At 53.8% G+C, this 18,679-nt stretch overlaps 1 protein-coding gene across 1 annotated transcript; it reads right to left on the bottom strand.

Annotated features, from left to right (window-relative positions):
* Positions 1-663: 663 nt before the first annotated feature.
* CDX1 (caudal type homeobox 1) lies at positions 664-17,519 on the bottom strand. The gene is made up of 3 exons (XM_055324754.1): positions 17,075-17,519; positions 1,520-1,665; positions 664-978 (listed from the first exon to the last, which is right to left on the bottom strand). Exons 1-3 carry the CDS (start codon positions 17,517-17,519, stop codon positions 772-774), a joined length of 798 nt encoding a protein of 265 aa, XP_055180729.1. The 3' UTR covers positions 664-771.
* Positions 17,520-18,679: the final 1,160 nt, after the last annotated feature.

The following is an 18,679-nucleotide window of genomic DNA, read 5'->3' as shown; positions in this document are numbered from 1 at the left end:
ACACGTGCCCAGCTGTGAGCTCTGCTTGGTCCAGAGAAAGTCCCCCGGGGACTCCCTGAGGCCTGGGCCCTAAGTGACAGCCTTGTGGGGGGCAGCAGAAACTAGGCAGGCGGCTCCCACCCTCTGGCCCCCTCTGCCTCTCCCCATCTGGAAGCCCCACTGAGAATGCCAGCGGGGGGGATATGGCTCCGCAAGCCAGAGTGGATGTTCACCAGAGCTGCTTGCTCTGGCCCAGTCTTGTGGGCTTTGTGCTTTGCATCCAGCCTGGAGAGGGGTCAGGCCAATTTGTGATGGGGCGGGCGGGCGGCGGGGGTGGGGTGGGCAGCTGGAGGTGAGGCCCAGGAAGAGGCAGGTGGGAGCTAACCATGTCCCTTCCCCTCGGGTCATGGACTGCAAGCATTCTGTCTTCTCTCAGCTCTGGCTCCTTTCTTCTGAATCAGTCCAGGCCCTCCAGCAGCCTCCCACCCTTGAACCCATGGAGAAGTCGGTGGGGCATGGGGACTTAGGGCCCCTCACCTAGCCCTCTAGGGACTGAGACCTCCCACCCTGGGCTTCCTTATCCCCTAGGAGCTGGAGAGGTCCTTATCCCGCAGGCTCAAGACACAGATGGGCCACAGGGATGCAGGGACTGGGTAGGGCAGCTGGTCCAAGGTCACTCCGAAAGTCAATGGCAGGGCTGGGACTCAGACCAGGCCTCCTAGGCCTTAACAGGAGCCACATGGCCAGCATCTGAGTCCCCAGGCCTCCCAGCCCATGAGGCTGGGCAGGAGGCTACGGCAGATACTCCTCCTTGACCGGCATTGGGGAGGAGGCCCCCAGGAGGCTAGCAGAGCTGGGGCACAGGCCCCCCAGGAGCGGCCCAGCTGCGGCGGCAGTGACTTCATGGGCTGGAAGGGGGGGCGGCGGGTGCTGCTGCTGCTGCTTCTTCTTGTTCACTTTGCGCTCCTTTGCCCGCCGATTTTGGAACCAGATCTTCACCTGTGGTGGGGAGAGCAGAGATGGGCCAGCTGGTGGGGGGCCAAACGGCAGAGCAAGAGGAAGAAGGAAGGACAGCTGGGCTCTTCTCTCTCCAGGTGGGGTCTATGGGCTCCCTGCTGCACCACCACCCAGACTCTTCATGGCCGCTGAACATGTCCTCCCTTCTAGAACCTGTCCCCAACCCTAGAGACAACTCTCGCTGTAACCTTCTCTGTCCCCATTTGTAAGTCCATGCTCTAACACCCCTCCACCAGGAAGACTGCAACCTCCTCCCTCCTTGGGATTTAAACAGGAGTCATCATCACTGCTGCAGCCCATAGCTAATCAGATCCCCTGTCCCCCTCCTGAGGGTCAGGGATATTGGTTTTCATTGCAAGTGGTGAGGATTGGGCAGCATCTCAGTTTCTGCTGTGCTGTGTGACGTGGTCAGCAGATCCAACCTCTCTGTGCTCCTCCCTTGACTGAGTCTCTAATCTGCAAACACCCTGAAGGCCAGACTTCTGGTACTGCTTCTGTGGTTAAGGTGGGGGGACCCACGCACCTGCCGTTCAGTGAGCCCCAGATTGGCAGCAAGCTCTGACTTCCGCCGGATGGTGATATAACGGCTATAGTGGAATTCCTTTTCCAGCTCCAGGCGCTGGTGGTCAGTGTAGACCACGCGGTACTTGTCCTTGGTCCGGGTCTTACCTGAGAAGCAGAGGGGCCAGGAGGGGAGGGGAGTGGGTGAGGGTGGGGGCCTGCAAAACTCAAACAGGGCTCCAGGGAGGAAGCAATCCAGGCCCCCGAAGGAGGACCCTGAGGTGTGGAGGGATGCACACCCAGCCCTGGGATAACAATCACTCCCCAGGGTCAGGCTTGGAGTCCATCAACCTAACAGGCAAGCACTGCTCTCATGCCCACTTACTTGGGGAGGCACAAGGCTCAGGGATGAGAAGCAATTTGCCCGGAGTTCCACAGCAAGCTGCTGGTAGAGGCGGGGATTTACTCCAGCTCCCCTGACCCACTGCTCTACTCTGATGGCCAGTTCCACCAGCTTTCTCCCAGCAGCTTCCAACACAACAGACACTTGGGAAGCTCATGAAAAACACAGCGTCTAGGGCATTCCCTGATTCTGTGAATTAGAAAGCCTGGGGGGTAGAATTGGTATTTTATTTTCTTTTTTGAGATTTTTTAAATTAATTACTTAATTTATAAATATATTTTTAAAGATTTTTATTTATTTATTCATGAGAGACACAGCAAGAGAGAGAGGCAGAGACATAGGCTGAGGGAGAAGCAGGCTCCCTGCAAGGAGCCTAATGTGGGGCTTGATCCTGGATTGTGCGCGGGATCACACCTTGGGCCAAGGGCAGATGCTCAACTGCTGAGCCACCCAGGCTTCCCTATTTATTTTTTAAACAACCTCTACACCCAAGGTTAGGGCTAGAATTCACAACCCGGAGATCAACAGTCGCATGCTCAACCGACTGAGCCAGTCAGGCCCCTAGAATCTGCATTTTTTAAAAAAGATTTTCTTTATTAGAGAGAGAGAGAGAGAGAGCATGCAGGGACAGAGGGAGAAGGGAAAGCAGGCTCGCCACTGAACCCGGAGCCTGATGTGGGGCTCAATCAATCCCAGGAACCTGAGAACATGACCTGAGCCAAAGGCAGACACTTAACCGACTGAGCCACCCAGGTGCCCCTAGCATCTGCATTTTTCACAAGCTCCCAAGGTGGTTCTGATTCAGGATCCTGAGACCACCGGTACTAACACCAGAGATATAGAGTGACACCTGACAGACCTGGGCAGATTGAGACTAATGACAAGCCAGCAGCTCCTCCCTCCAGTGCAGAGGAGAGTGGGGAAGAGCCACCACAGACAGAGGTGGAAGTTTACTGCACCATCCTGGGGTGGGTGCTCTTTACTTCCTGTCAAATGCCTGGCAGCTGCTGGCCCCAAAACCAAACAGAAAGAACGGAGACTTCTTTTGGCCTCAAGGAGCTGGCAGGTACCTCAAAATGCCCCAGCCCGGGACACCAAGCCCCAAACTGGAGTTGCAGCCGTCTGCCCAGTGCCATCCACATCACCGCCTCTCTGAGAGTACAGAGCAGTGAGTCAGGATCAGGCTTCAAATATTTACTGAGCTACTGCTGCGGGCCAACGACTGGGGTGTACTGGAGTACACCAGTGAGCAAAACTAAAAAAAAAAAAAAAAAAAAAAGAAAAAAAAATCCCTACTCGCAGTGAAATTACATTCTAAGGAAGGAGATAGATCAAGATAATTTGATACGTTAATGCTAAGTATTTGATGTTAATTGATAAGTATTCCTGAGAAGAAGTAGTCAAGAAGAGAGGATTGGAATTTGGGGAGGAGAGAGCATACGAATTTAAATAGAGTAGTCTGAGAAGGTCTCACTGAAAAGGAGAATTTAAGCAAGGATCTAAAGGAGGTGAGAGAAGGATTCATGCAGGTATCTGGGGAAGAGGGCTCTGGGTGCAGGGAACAGCAAGTTCAAAGGCCCTGTGGTTGGGAACATGCCTAACATCTGACATGTGTGGGGGACAGTAAGGGGGCTGCTGTAGCAAGGTGTAGCTCACAGTGCAGTGAGCAAGGACAGAGGGGCAGGTCATCCAGGGCCTTGCCAGCCACTGAAAGGACTCTGGGTTTTACTCTGTCTGGGAGGGGAGCCATTGCAGGCTTCTGAGCCCAGGAGACAGCAGATCTGATGTAGGTTTTAATATGACTCTGGCTGTTGCATGGAGGATAGACTAGCTAGAAGGAGGAAGCACAGATAGGCCTGCAATAACCCAGGAGAGTGAAGGCGGTGGCTTGGCTTCTCTACAGGGCTCAGCCTGAGGCCAGGAGTGGGATTTGAGGACCAGCTGGGGTGAATGTCAGGGCTCTCTGCGGGGCTGCGATCAGAGGTCTGCCTGGAGAGAATATTAAAGTCATGCTTGGCCCGGGCTGGTGCGGGGGCCTGACTAAACACCAGTTTCCTTCGTAAGAAGCTGAGCGCTTGGCTATAAATAGGAAGTACACGCAAGCACTTGCAGACCTACACATGTCCCACCAGGGCATGGTGGGTCTCGAAGTAACCATGGACCTGTTCCACCTCAGCCAGTTGCCCCCACACAGCCTGGCCTTGACCTCCCAGGGCCACAGCTCTGGCTTTGCTCGTCCCTCAGCACCCCTGTGCTAACCACCCACCCCTCTTCCAGCTCCCGCCCCATTACCAAGCCCACGCAGCTTGGCAGGACAGTCACTGGGCTCCCCAAGAGCCAAATGGTTTTGCAGAAAATGGGAGACAACAGATGTTTCTGGGCTTTTTTCCTTGGGTTTCCTGCCAGAGCAGCAGAACTGCAGTGGACGCTTCCATATCCACTGACCTCAGCCCACCACCCGATGTAGCACGGGACAACCTCGGCCCTCGGCCAGGCCTGGCCCAGGAAAGGGACAAGGGAGTGGCTGCTGAGGCCTTGGCTCCAGATGGGCCCTTCCTTGGCCTAGAAAATTCAACGCCAACTCAAAAACAGTTCTGCCTGATGCGCCACCCCCAGAGCCCAGCAGAGCTCTGAATCTTCACTGGGCTAAAGCGGGAAGGGCTCGGTTTAGTCTCCTCCTATGTCATAGATGAAGAGACCAAGGTTCAGGCAGGTAATACAGCTGCTGGAGGTCCAGGTTAGGACTTGTAAGTCCTTTCAATTTGCCCTCCCTGCGTAACCAGGGTCACTGAAGCCCTGGGCAAACATGGACTTGCCCGAGGCCATGTCACCTGGTCTAGAGTTCCTACTCTCCACTCTTGGCACAACTCTTTATTGACCCTGTCAGGCTTAGGGTCCAGAGAACTCCCTCAAGAAGCCCCCTAAGCCTTTGCAACAGAAGCTCAAACAGTAGGCAACCTGTCTTCTTGTACTTCTTGGAAGTGAGGGACCAGATCATGGTGAGGGCAGCCCCGCACCCACCCCCTGCCATGCCCCCGAGAGTTCCAGGCTGGGGCTAGATGGTCCACAGGCAGGGTGGACCCTTGAAAATGTCCAGAATATTACAGCCTGAAGTGGGGGAGTTGAGGCTCCTTCCCCACCCAAACAGCCTGAGAGGTCACAAGTAGCACTTACAAGATCCCTTTTTCCTCCGGCATGCAGTGCTCACTCCCATCCCTTCTGATGAGTAAGTGGGGATCCATCACACCTGTCTCCACAGATGGGGAATCTGGGGCTCAGAAAGGGGCCATCCTGGGGTATCTGGGTGGCTCAGTGGTTGAGCGTCTGCCCTCAGCTCAGGGAGTGATCCAAGGGTTTGGGGATCAAGTCCCACCTCTGGCTCCCCACAGGGAGTCTGCTTCTCCCTTTGCCTGTGTCTGTCTCTGCCTCTCTCTGTGTGTCTCTCATGAATAGATCAATAAAATCTTGAAGAAAGAAGAATGAAAAAAAAAAAAAAGAAAGGAAAAAGAAGGAAAGAAGAAAAAAGAAAGAAAAAGAAAGAAAGAAAGAAAGAAAGAAAGAAAAAGAAAGAGTGGGCATCCTTGCTGAGGGCCATCCTGCCTGGTAGTGTCATAAACTCTGGGCTCAGGTGACACAAACTATAGCCTGACTCCTCCCGGATTTGAGGAGCAAGGGACTAGACAGGAGATAGGGCTCTAGCTGCAGTTATTTCTCTGTTCTAGTGAAGCTGCCAGGGAAGACCCAGCCCTCAGGCCCTATCACCTCCTCTCTGGGCCCAGGAGATGGGCTGGTGGGCTCCGGTGCAGCTCTCAAATCACACCATTTTATTGCAGAGAAAACGGCTCTGCCAAAGAACAAAACATTTGGTATCACGCTGTGGCCCAGGAACCAAGGAATCCCACATGCTGTCCAGGGAGGAATAATTGCCAACATCCTCCTTGGAGCCCAGCTTGGTAACATCTAGCCTCATTTAATATGCACATACCAGGCAGCCCCGGTGGCTCAGCAGTTTAGCTCCTGCCTTCAGCCCCAGGGTGTGATCCTGGAGTCCCAGGATCGAATCCCACGTCAGGCTCCCTGCATGGAGCCTGCTTCTCCCTCTGCCTGTGTCTCTGCCTCTCTCTCTTTCTGTGTCTCTCATGAATAAATAAATAAAATCTTTAAAAAAAATAATATGCACGTACCCTTTGACCCAATAACCCCACTTTGAGGAATTGATCTCATGGAAAAATGTCCAAAGCCATAGGTGTTTCAAAAGGCACAAGACTAAAAGCAATGTACATGTCTACAAGTAGGATACTTGTTAAATAAGAGATGGGACGTCCACGGAGAGCAACATTATGTAGCCACTAAATATGGAGCAATTTCTAGATACATTGAGTTAAAGAAAAAAAAAAAAGCAAGACCTAGAATGCTAAGAATTGTATGTTACTGTTTTTGTATAACAGTGGGGGATACACACACACACACACACACACACACACACACACACACAAGCTCATAGCGTCTGTGTACCTGTAGTTCTTTCTGAAAGAATATACAAACCAATAATAAGCCTCTGGGGAGGATGTAGGACATAGGTAAGTGAGAGTCTTTGGGATGGTCCTTCCTTCCTTCCTTCCTTCCTTCCTTCCTTCCTTCCTTCCTTCCTTCCTTCCTTCTTTCCTTCCTTCCTCTTTCTCTCTCTCTTTTTTCTTACCATGTATGATAGAATTTGCATTTTTTATAATTACTTCTTTTAAAAGAGAGAGAGTGAGAGAGCAGGCTCCATGCTCAGCACAGAACCCCAAGGGGGGCTCGATCTTACAACCCTGGTCCTGAGCCCAAATCAAGAGTTGGATGCTTATCCGACTGAGCCACAAATAACAAATTTCTATTTGTAATGACAGTCAGGAGCCCTGGGCTCCAGTGCCGGCTTTGAGCCAGAGTCCCAACTGCCCCAAGCCGCCCTCCCTTCCCCCTCCTGTGAGCACCTGTGCCACCCCAGGAGCCCAGGAGGGAAAGGTCAGAGAGGTGTGTGAGAGCAGCAGGTAAGGGAGAGGGCCCCAGGATGAATGATTTACAGGCGCCTGGGACGCTTGGGCAGATGGGGAAGTCTGGGCTCCTACAACAGGTGTCTGATGGGGGCCAGCCGCTCCCAGCCACCTAATGAATAACCCTCTGGGCCAGATGCCAGTACAAGTGGGGAGGAGAGTGGGTGGGGGCCCCCCTCCAGCTCTTCGGTGGTGAGGGCAGTAGGGAAGACCCTTGGGTAACTCACCCAAATGAGAGGTTTTCTCTTCACTCTGGCTTTGGGATACGAGGAATGGCCCATCCGTATGCATTAGGCTGCTGTGAAGGTAGCACATTCCCCATCTCCTAAAGCATACACATTGGAGGTCCTGGGAAGCTTTTTAAAAACACAAATTCTAGACCAGAAATTCAGATTCCGTGGGGCTAAAATGAGACTCAGGGATTTGCTACTTGAATAGCTCTCAGGTGACCCTGACATGTGGTTGTTTGGGCAAACCGACCTCGGGGATTGTGCAGTACGGCTTCTCACCTGCTGGCTCATCAGGACTAGTCACCTCACCTTTCTAAGCTTCAGTCTCTGTATCTATAAAATGGGGATAAATATTATTCTAATAATGGCCAACATGTCCATGTGGCAGGCACTTGTATACATCTCTCAATACCTATGAAGCTGTGCAACTGTAATCCCCATTTACAGATAAACAGGCTGACGCTCAGACAGGTCCACACACCTTGTAGCTGGGATTTAAACTTAGGTCTGCCCAGCCTCAGGAACAGCACTAGAACCTATCACACAGTGTGAGGTCTCCCATAATTACCTCCAACCACCAGGTGGATCATTTTAGAAAAATGGATGACACCTAGCACAGCACCTGGCACTTAGTAGGTGTGCAAGGATGGGGAGTCTCATTCATCTCCAACAGTGGTGGGGCAGCCATGTGGTAGAAAGGCTGGGAAATGGATCTGCGCAATGGGTGATGTGTTGGATGAGACTGTTTATTTATAAGGTCTCTTCCAATTTGGAAACACGAAGCTCCCAATGTTTGTTGATTCTCTGGTTGTGTTTGTTATTTTTGCTGAAAGAATTCTGAGACTGATTTCCCTGTCTGAAAGCCTAGATACCGGGCCTGCCCAGCTGGAGGATAGGGAGCAGGAGCCGTGCAATGGCCTGCGGTAGGGCCTCCCCAGACAGCCTGGGCCAGGCGAGGACAGGGTTCAGCCTCTGCCCCCAGGGCGGGGTGGGTGGCTCCAGGAAAATCACATGGCCTCTGGGTCAGCACTTCCTTTGCCCTCTTCCTTCTGCTGGGTTTGTGGCCCTGGGGGATGACACTGCCAGTTCTGGCCCTCAGGGCCTGGAACACCAATCCCCCCACCACCACCACAAACCACCATGCCCCCTCTCTGTGTGGTCCAGCCCCACCCTGGCTGTGCATCACGATCCTCCCCAACACACAAACACACACGCAGTATGCACACATGCGTGTGTGTAAGCTTAACAAGTAAAGCTTGTTAAGGTAAAAATACTCCACCTCCGATCCACCGCACCTGGCTCTCCTGCCGTCTTTCTTTCAAGATTTTATTTACTTATTCATGAGAGACACACACAGAGAGAGAGAGGCAGAGACACAGGCAGAGGGAGAAGCAGGTTCCATGCAAGGAGCCCGATGGGGGACTCGATCCTGGGTCTCCAGGATCACACCCCGGGTTGCAGGCAGCACCAAACCGCTGCGCCAACGGGGCTGCCCTCCTGCCTTCTTTCATAGCACGTGTGTGTGTGTGTGGGGGGGGATCCTGAACCACTAGCTTGGTCTTGGTTCCAGTTCTGTGCCATCTGTGTGGTCCTGAATAAGCCCCTTCTCCTCTCTGGGCCTCAGTTTTTCCTGTGCATCAAAAGAGGGTCAGCTCCGAGGGCCTGCAGATCCTAAAATTCTGTGTAGCTCCAAGCCCTCCTTTTAGGGGTTGGGCCCAGGCCTGACCATCCTTAGCTAAAGTACTTGCCAGGAGACTGAACTTCTTCAGGCTCTGGATGTGAAAGCAGTTTGTAAAGGGCAAAGAGCTAAGGGGATGTCAAGGAAAGCTGAGCTATTTGCAGCAGGGGATGTTGGAGGAGTCCCTGGGGAGAGGGAGGAATGCCGCCTGATAGGGAGCCCAGGGCAAGGAACACACTGGCCTGGGAGCGGCCACTGGCTGGACTTGCGATGTTCAGTTTGGGCCTGATTCCCCATCGCACTGGCAGGGGTGGGACCTCTGCTGCAGCAGGCCTGACCCGCCTGTCAGATGATGAATGGATTTCCCTTCCTGGGCCATGAGGCTGTCTGCTGGGCCCTGATGGGGTCCTAGTTCCTGCTGAGCTACTGGTCGCAGGCTGCTCCATCCCGGTTCCTCATTCAAGCCCTGGAGCAGGGGAGAGAGGCTGGCTTTGGTGCAGAGGTCCTGCAGCTTTAGGCAGGCTTCTCCTTCCCACTGCAGCCCTCCTTTCCAGTCACAGCACCAGCAGGCACTGCCCTTCTCCTCCCAGGCCACCTTGGCCTTGTCCCCTGCCATGGCTTCTCCATGGAGGCCCATGGTCTGGGTCTGGCTTGGCTGGGGGAGGCAGCAAAGAGGACAGAAACTTCAAGATTGGGTAGACCTGTCTGTTCTCCCCCAGTCTGGCCACATGCCAGTGGTGTGAACCCAGGCAAGTCATTGCCCCTCTCTGGATCCCAGTGTATTAATCTGCAAACTAAGAACAGGAACTCCTCCTCAATACACTGTAATCGCAGAGATGAGGGGTGAGAACCTACTGAACAAGGTAATTATGAATAAAAACTAGTCAATGATGGAGATGCAGATGACCATAGAGACAGAAGAGGCCAGAGAGGCTCCTTGGTGGAAAATAAGGAACCCAAAGGGAACAGATTACCTACCATTCTAGGAACTCTCCAGAGGGATTGTCCTGCACCATCCCATGTGACAGCTACTTGCCACATGTGGCTGCTTAAACTTAAATTAACTAAACAGAATTAAGAATTCAGCTCTTCAGTAACATGAACCATCTTTTAAGTGCTAGAGAGACCCATGCCACTAGTCATTAGCATACTGAACAGAACAGATAGTGAGCATTTCCACCATCACAGAAAGTTCTACTGGACAACCCTCCTAGACCAAACTCCTACCCTGGGCCAGATGCCCACAGCTGCACAGCAAGCATCCTAACCCGCCTGGGCTTGTACCCTCTGTAAAGCAGCCTGGTCTTGCATCTACTACCCACTTGGATTTTGCCCTAGGAGCACCAAAAAAATAAGGCTCTTGGCCCAGAACAGCCCCTCTAAGACTAGCAAACAGCAACTGCATTCCTTTAAGTGTCCCCCCTCCCTGGCCTGAACAGCTTGAGGCCCCTCTGAGCTTTTTGTAGGGGGCACGTTCTAGCCTTGCCCTATCTAGGTCATCCCCCTGCAGGCTGGAAGTCAAGTCCCTGCCCAGTCGTCTTCAGGCCGTGCTCCCGAGGTCTCATGTTCTGGGTGTGGTGCAGGGAGGGTCTCTGGACCCCAGCCCTCTCCTAGTTTACTGGGTGACCTTTGCAAATCCCCTTCCCTCAGTGCCTTGCTCCTGGTCAGCTCCGTGAGGGTAGGTCCTGGTAGGGACCATGCCATCTTGCTCACCCCATCCCACAACAGTGCCTGACACACAGCGAGTGCTCGACAAATCCTTTGGAACATCTAACACAAGCTTACTGCTTCCTGGTGGGGCCTTACTTAAGTAAATGGCCACCACCCTCCAAATGCTTGGGCCAAAAGCCCAGATGGCATTTCCCACTCCCACAGCCAATTCATCAGCTGGTCAACTCAACCTCCAGAGGGCATCCTCCCAGAGCCTTAGTCAAAGCCACAAATCTAAAGTAGAGATGTACAATTCTGGGGGGCAGAAATACCTGCATTTGAGAAAATGCTGAACAGGAGCTGAGTATTCAGTAGATCTGGTTCGTGCTCATAATTTATTTGTTAAATAGTTCATTCCCCTCACTCCTGGAGAGGGTCAGATTAAAAACAAACTAACAAAATAATTACAAGCTGGGATTAGTATGAAGGAAAGTAAACCTAGAGTTGAGAGCTAGATTAAATGGCAGGGGTGGAGGATGGGGAGGGATCTACTCCAATGAGCTTGATAGAGGTCTCCTGCAGGAGGCAACATTTAAGTCGAGACCTGAAGGTCGAGGAGGTTTCTGCGTCATCAACGAGAGGGATGTTCCAGGAAAAGAGAACAGCATGTGTAAAGGCCCTGTGGCAGAGAGTAGCAGAGTAAGGGGCAGCTCCCTGAGAGGACCCTGCCTTGTTCTGGCCAGAATCCTCTGCCCACCTGAATGAATGAATGAATGAATGAGAGAGGCATGTAGTGAGCCTGGAGAGACCAGCAGAGCTCTGAGCTCTGGGGTCAAAGGTTTGCATTTGATTCCAAGAGCAATGGGAAGTCATTGGAAGATGTTGAGCTTGGAGCATCAATCTTGGCTTTCACTAATGTCTACTTGCTCTCTGTGTTGATGCAGAGGGACCTATGCACCCCTACAAGCTTGAGGGTCGAGCGTGGCATGGGGAGGGTTCAGCAGGTTAGCCCATGTGGACTCCAGATGCAAACATTATTTCCAAATCTCAGGAGCTCCAGGATGGACACTGGAGGGCAAGCCCAGTAAGATAACGTCCTACTGACAAGCCAGACCCTGCTACTAACAAAGCTGTTTTGAACCTTCACAATGATTCCCTAAGCTCTCAGCAGCAGTATCTGCCAAAGCTGGGGGAAAAAAAAACACCCAACCAAAAAAAGCCTTCTGCCACCTTCTAACTGGGTCATTCCCCTTCCCAGCTACATCTGAGAGACGAGGTGTCAAACACAGCTTCGCCTGGAGAACCAGTTTTGAACAGCCTGGCCCCTGCTGTGCCCACCATCCCCCATCAGCTTCTCCCAGCTTTCTGCCCGGCCTCCTTTCCCCACCTGGGCTGGGACGCACAGAGGGAGGGGTCTGGGGCTGCTTCGTGTGTTACTTTATTTGGTAGATTCCACTTAGGCTGTAGAGTCTGGGTTTGAACCCTGTGGGGCCCATCCTAGCTGTGTGAGCTTGGGCAGTCACCTTACCCTCTCTAAGCCTCATTAACTTTATCTGTAAAATGAGACTAATAATAGATCTTCACACCTCTTAGCATTGTTCTGAAGCTTGAGTGAGAAAACCCATGCAAAGTTCTTGGCACTCCGCCTGGTACGCGGTAAGGACTCAAACCAATGCCACAGTTACCAGCTTTATCACTTGGCGCAAGGCCTGGTGAGAAGGATGGGGCTGACCACTAGTCCTTGAGGTAGATGGAAGCGATAAACAAGAGTGATGAAGGTTGTCAAAATAAGGGACGCCTGGGTGGCTCAGCGGTTGGGCGTCTGCCTTCGGCTAGGGGCGTGGTCCTGGAGTCCCAGGATCGAGTCCCACATCGGGCTCCCTGCATGGAGCCTGCTTCTCCCTCTGCCTCTCTGTGTCTCTCATGAATAATAATAATTAAAAAAAAAACTTAAAAAAAAAAGGGTTGTTAAAATAAGGTCCTACAGTGCTTGGAGGGGAGGGAATCCAGGAGGGTTTTCTAGAGGCGGTGGCCTTGGCGCAGTATTTGAACTGGTGAAGGTGTAGGACGGCAGGAAGGGTAGTTTAGGTTGGGGGACCCAGACTGGAGAGGCAGGGAGTGTGAGGTGTATGTTTCTGTGCACCTGCTAAGGACGGGAAGAGACGATCATGGGCACTTGATGCACTGCGTACCTACTGTGTACCAAGCACAGGGGCTGGGCTTGATGGGCACCATCGCTTCAAGGTGCAATCCTATTGTTATCCTAACATTATAGTGGAAGAAACTAAGGCTCAGAGAAATGATCCAAGTTAACTTGCCTGAGGCTGTGCAGTTTCTCACAGATATGCAGCTCCAGGCCTGAGGCTCCCAGGCAGTGGCCCTTAGCCTCCCCAGTAAGTACTTCTGTATCTAGACCAACTAGATACTGGCTTCAATAGTGGGTTGGAGCCAGTTCTCAAGAGGGCTCTGAATGCCAAAGAAACGTGGCTGGATTTGACGACAGTGAAATGCCATATAACAAAACGGGGATTCCACAGCCTTGGGAAGCCATGGAATGCTCTTGAGCAGGAGATGTGCCTTGAAAATCTGGTAATGGTTGTGAAGACAGCTGGGACATCAGAGAGAGGCTGAAGGTGAGAGGCCAGGCTGGTGGCTGTGGCAAGGGGCCAAGGGAGAGGGTCTGGAATGTGAGGGTGGGGAAGGAGGAGGGTTCCTCCTCCCTGGGCCTGAGTTTGTCCATCTGAAAGTTGAAGGGGCAGGGGGCACCTGGGTGGCTCAGTGGTTGTACGTCTGCCTTTGGCTTAGGTTGTGATCCCAGGGTCCTGGAATGGAATCCCGCATCAGGCTCCCTGTGGAGAGCCTGCTTCTCCCTCTGCCTATGTCTCTGCCTCTCTCTCTCTCTCTCTCTGTCTCTCATGAATAAATAAATAAAATCTTAAAAAAAAAAAAAAGAAAGCTGAAGGGGTTGGACTCATTGAAAACACTGCTATTTATAGGTGCAAACAGGTACCACCACAAAATAGAAAATAGAACCCCTTATAGTCCTCTCCTATCCAGGCCTGAGCCAGGTGGCAGTAATCAATCACTCAGGTGGTGAGTATTTTGATGATGGAGTGAAGCGCAACAGACTCTCCCTCATCTTTCCGGTTCTCACTGTCCCTCCTTAGGATAAAACCGGGGTCATAGTCCCCATCCCAGCCTCAGCTACGCCAGCTCCTCAGCTGAGTATTGAGCGTACCATCCCAGGAGGGACAGGCTTCCAACCTTGGCATGAGCTTGCTCAGCTCAACAGTCATGGGTCCTATCCCTAGGGCTGGGACCTCAGAAACATGTCAAAGCCAAGATCTCATCTCTCCCTCTTCTCCCAGTTGTCTTACTGTTCTTCACATTGTCCTGTTCATTTATTCAGCAAAATGTATAAGCCCCTACTAAATGTCATGTACTATATGATGGTGCCTGGAATGTAGTGATGGGTCAAATGGATGTGGCTCTGGACCTCATGGGTGTTACTCTGGTGGACTTTGGTAGATGGGTGGGTGGGGAAATAGACAAACACACAGATAAGTGAGTGAATTGAAATCAGTGTTGGTGCTCTGAAGGAAACATGGTGAGGATTATCGATGTGTATAGGGGGAGCCTTCCTTGGGAAATCATGGAGGACCTCTCAGAGGAGATGACCATTAAGCTAAGACCTGAAGGGTGAGAAGAAGCTAGGCCTGCAGAGAGTTAGGACACAGGAGTTCCCAGGAAGAGGGAACAGGGTATGCACAAGACCTGCAGCAGGACGTGGCACATCTGAGAAACTAAAAGAAGGCTGTCTAGAGCTTGGTGACCAAGGAGAGATTAAGGAGACTGGGGCGAGGCTGGGGAGGCAGGCAGGGGCCAGGTGCTGATGCTCTACTGTCTTGCAGACTTCAGGGAGGATAGATCTCACCCTAAATATAATGGGAAACCATTGGAAAAATTTTAACTGACTCATCCAATATTTATCCCAGCTCAGCCTCCACTTGTGTGAAACTAGAACACTTCTTACAGTCCCTGGGCTTTAGTTCCCAATGGTATGTTTGGTCTCTAAATGTCCAGTTCAAATATTCTAGAGTGCTAGAGGCTCAGATGCAGGAGAGAAGGGGCTGGCAAGAAAACCTGGTACCACAAGACCAGGTGGCCAGCAACATTTGCTGTGGGGGAAGGGGGTGCGGGGGTGGGTGTTGGCATGTACCCACCTTCCCTTTGCCATCCCAGACAACAGCATTACACAGGCAACATCCTAGACACCCTGGATCTTCACTGCCCAGGAGAAACTGAGGCCAAGGTTGTGTGTGGGCGGGTGTGGGCAGGCGGCACGGCCTGGCCTACTCTCTCAGGGAGGGTCTGTAACTCCATCCTGATTCTGCCAATTTTGTTTCATCTCAGGAACACTGGTTGGAGTCAGATGTCCCCGGGCACACAGGCAGCAGCTTCTAGTTTCTAGAAAGCTGACAATCCTGAGTCCTCAGCAGAATGGGTCTCTGGGGCAGCCACTTTGCTTAGGAGCCTGCAAACTTCCCTTGGCTCTCTCTCTTTTTACTTTCTGGGGGTAAAGGAGGAAAAATTTTTTGCCTTTGGGCAGACTTATTGCTAGGCCCCTACCTGCCCGGGGACAACAGTTTCCAAATGACTTTTGAGACCAGAGGCTGAGCGGAATTCACACACAACTCCTGTGCCCAACATCACACAGCCTGAAAGCTCTCCTGGGGCCTCCCACCAGTCCTCTGATCCCCACTGGCACACCGTCTCCAGGTCCTTGCTCCTGAGGAACTCCTCCTCCATCTGGAACCCACCCTGCCATCTCCAAAGTTGCCTGATGAGCAGGAAGCAGCAAGTGGAATAGAGGAGTAGGAAAAGCAGGCTTCCTTCTCCAGGGAACAGACACAAAACCCAGGGGAATCTGTGGCCCCAGACACCTCCTCTCATTTAATCTAATGCAGGGTTCTCAACTGGGGTTAATGGAGAAGTCCTTAGGGAGCTTCTAGAACCCCTCAAATTGCTGAATTAGGCAACACTTTTTTTTTCTAGAGAGATTTGTATTTTCCACCAGATTTTCCAAAGGGGTCCTTTTATAACTTAAAGAAAAGTACAAGACCCTTCCTTATCATGTCACAGGTGGTAAAACTGAGATGCAGAAAAGATGACTAATTTAAGAGAAGCTGCTGTTGAGAGGATGAGAACACAGTCTTGGTGGTCAATCTGCCAGGGTTCAAGTCCCAGCCTCCACCCCCACCTCCATTCCATTTACTCGTCATATGGCCTCCTGCAAGGATTTAAGCTCTCTAGGGCACAGATTTTTCAAGTTAAAAATGAGGATGATAATAGTACCTACAATAATGTTGTGAGAATTAATGCAAGATCTTAGGTCAGTGCCTGGTCCATTCATTAGTAAGTGGTCCTTAAAGATTAGCTGTTACTGTTTAGCCAAGGTCACACAAATGAGAGGCCTCCAGAGGCAGATAGGAGCTTCTGTGTCCCTGGGACTTCCAAGAAGGTGCTCAGATTATAGCCAGATCTCCCCAGCATCTGTCCCAGGAGTGAGGAGTGTGTGCAGGGGACATGGGGGTGAAGAGAGAGAGAGAGGAGGTGGGGGAAGTCCCAGGCTCCCTCCCAGCTGGGGGAAGGGGGGAGGGGACAGACATCAAAGGGTGGGCAGGCCGACTTCCCGCCCCTAAGGCCAGGTGGCCTTTGTCAGGACAGGCCGGACACAGTCGGGACAATGGGGTATCGTGTTCACTTTCCGGCCAACAGGAGTCACTACCGAGCTAAGGCGCAGCCTGTTACATGACAAAGGGGGGACCTATAAAGGAGGTCAGTCCGCCCCTCATTAAAGCTGGCCCTTTGTCCTGCCCCCTCCTCTGCCTTTGAAGAGGGTGGATCAGAGAGGCCTGCCTGGGGGCAGGAGGTTCACAGTCTCAGGAGCCAAACAGTAGCCACCTTCCCAACTGCTCCTGCTTTCCCCTCCCCCAGGGTCAAGAGTTCAGGGAGGGCCCTGGGATGGCAAGGTATGGACCCCCCACCCCAATCTAACCACAGAGGGCTCTTTTCTGGTCCAAAGGATAGGAGCCACCAGTCGATTCACTGTACCCATGGGGATACTGAGCCTTGGAAAGGCAGGGGGCCCGCCTGTGTGCACACCATCAGGGCATCGCCCGTCCTGGGGAGGGTCCGCAGCTTACTCCGGGGTTGGGACGGGGTGGGAGCAACGGATGACGACCGGGGCCAGTGTTGCTAACGAGCCCTGGGGTAAGTCTGGGGACCTGCGTCCTAGTTCAGGCCGTGCCAGGCCACCGCAGGCACGTTCCTTCACGTCTCCGCGCCTCCGTTCCCTCTCTGTACGGGACGGGCTGTGCTTTACCAAGGCTGGCAGCCTGGGATTCAGAAGGGGCAGCTGGGCGAGCAGCACTCCAGGGCCACTCCAGGGTCAGGGAGGCCCAGGCGGGCGCCCTCGCGGGCCGGGGCAGGGGTCAGCCAGGGGCGGCTGGGCCTCGCCCTGGCACCTGCCGGTGCCGGGGAAGCGTCCGGAGGCGCAGGGCGAGGGAGGAGGGGTCCTTACCGCTGCCGCCGCCGCCTCCGGCCGCCACGCTGCGCCGCATCCACTCGTAGGGCGTCCGCCTTTGCGCTCCGGGCGAGGACGGGGCGCCCGGGCCGCCGAGGGGCTGCGCCAGGAGGCTGGGGCCGGGCCCAGGGGGCGCGGGCACCGGGCTGAAGTCCGGAGGGGGCCCGAATGCCAGCGGGGCCGGGCTGGCGGCGGGGGCCGCGGGGCCTGGGCCGTAGGCGGCGGCCCAGTCGTCCTTGGGCGCGGAGAAGGGCGCGCTCCAGGCCGCGGAGGGTGCGGGGGCCGGCTCCGCGTGGGAGTAGCCGGCGAAGTCGGGGTACTGCGGGGGTCCCGGGGGCGCGGGCGGGGGGCCGTAGGCCTGCGGGCCCAGGTCGAGGCCCGCGGGCCTGGCGGGCCCGGGGTAGACCGGGGAGTCCTTGTCCAGCACATAGCCCACGTACATGGTGGCCGCGGGGGCCCGCGCGCATGCTGCGCCCCGGAGCCGCCGCCCGGCCGCCCCGACGAGCAGACTGCTCACCTGGCCTCCGGGCCCGGCCGCCGCGCCCGCCCCACCCAGGCCTTTTATAGCTCCGGGCGCCCGCGGCCCCAGCCCGGGCGGGTTTGCATTTCAAAGCGGGGGGAGCCTCAGGGCCGCGAATCAAAGGGGGAAACCCGTCGGGGGCGGGGGGTTCAAAAGGAGACAAATTGCCGCCCCAAGCGGGAGGTGGACGGGCCGGGGCCTGGAGGGGGTGGGGGGCGCGGGGCGCGGGGGGCGCGGGGGCGCGTCCTGGGCGAGCGTCCGAGGCGGCGCCAGGTGTGGGAGTCCCCTGCGGGGCCCACCGCGAGCCCGAGCCGCACGGACGCCTCGTCCTCGCCGGGCCGCCGCGTGGACCGCCCGTGACCCCATCTCTCAGGGGGAGAAAAGGGATCCGAGGGGCGGCGGGGGTGGGGGGGCCCGGGCCAGTGTCGCACAGCCACATCGGGCCGGCGGCGCCCTCCGCAGGGACCAGCTTGAGGTGAGGGAGCAACCTGACTTCAAACAGAGTTCCCTCGTAAGGTAGAATCTTGGGGGGGGGGGGGCGGGAGGGGTCACGACCCTTCTGAGCCTCCTATGAAAGCTCTGGATGTTTTTCCCAGGAAAATGCACATATATGCACATACAGGAGTCTGCATACAACTGGGGAGTTTCCCTGAGTTGACCCTCCAGAGAAAGTTCTTAAAGAGGTAGGGAAGTGGCGTCTTTGCAAGACATTCTAGGCAGTTTCTCACAATTCTCTTGACAAACCCTTTCAACCTCCCCCAGCCCGCCTTTTATTTTAATGAGAAGTTTCAAGCATACACAAAAATGGAACTTGCAGTGAACCACTATATGCTCATCACCCAGCTCCAACCATTATCAAGATTTTGTAAGTTATTTCATCCACTCCCCTCCTTTTTTTGCTAGAGTATTTTAAAACAAATCTCCAACGTTGTGTCATTTTACCCCTACATACTTCAGCATGCATCCCTAAAACACGCGGACGCTTTCTTACATAATATGCCATTAACACATCTAACAGAATTAACACAAATTCTTGAGTATTATCTAACAGTTCGTATGCAAAATACTCCAGTTGATTCAAA

This window comes from Nyctereutes procyonoides, unplaced genomic scaffold, assembly GCF_905146905.1.
Source record: "Nyctereutes procyonoides isolate TBG_1078 unplaced genomic scaffold, NYPRO_anot_genome, whole genome shotgun sequence".
Classification (NCBI taxonomy): domain Eukaryota; kingdom Metazoa; phylum Chordata; class Mammalia; order Carnivora; family Canidae; genus Nyctereutes; species Nyctereutes procyonoides.
Note: the sequence above shows the minus strand (reverse complement) of the source record. Positions and strands in the feature narration are given on the sequence as shown.

Excerpts from the sequence above, each read along its gene's own strand:
- CDX1 (XM_055324754.1), bottom strand. The coding sequence starts at position 17,519 with ATGTACGTGGGCTATGTGCTGGACAAGGACTCCCCGGTCTACCCCGGG. Across the intron at positions 1,666-17,074 it reads CGGAGGCGGCGGCGGCAGCG|GTAAGACCCGGACCAAGGAC; the intron begins GTAAGGACCCCT and ends TCTGCTTCTCAG. Across the intron at positions 979-1,519 it reads TGGGGCTCACTGAACGGCAG|GTGAAGATCTGGTTCCAAAA; the intron begins GTGCGTGGGTCC and ends TCCCCACCACAG.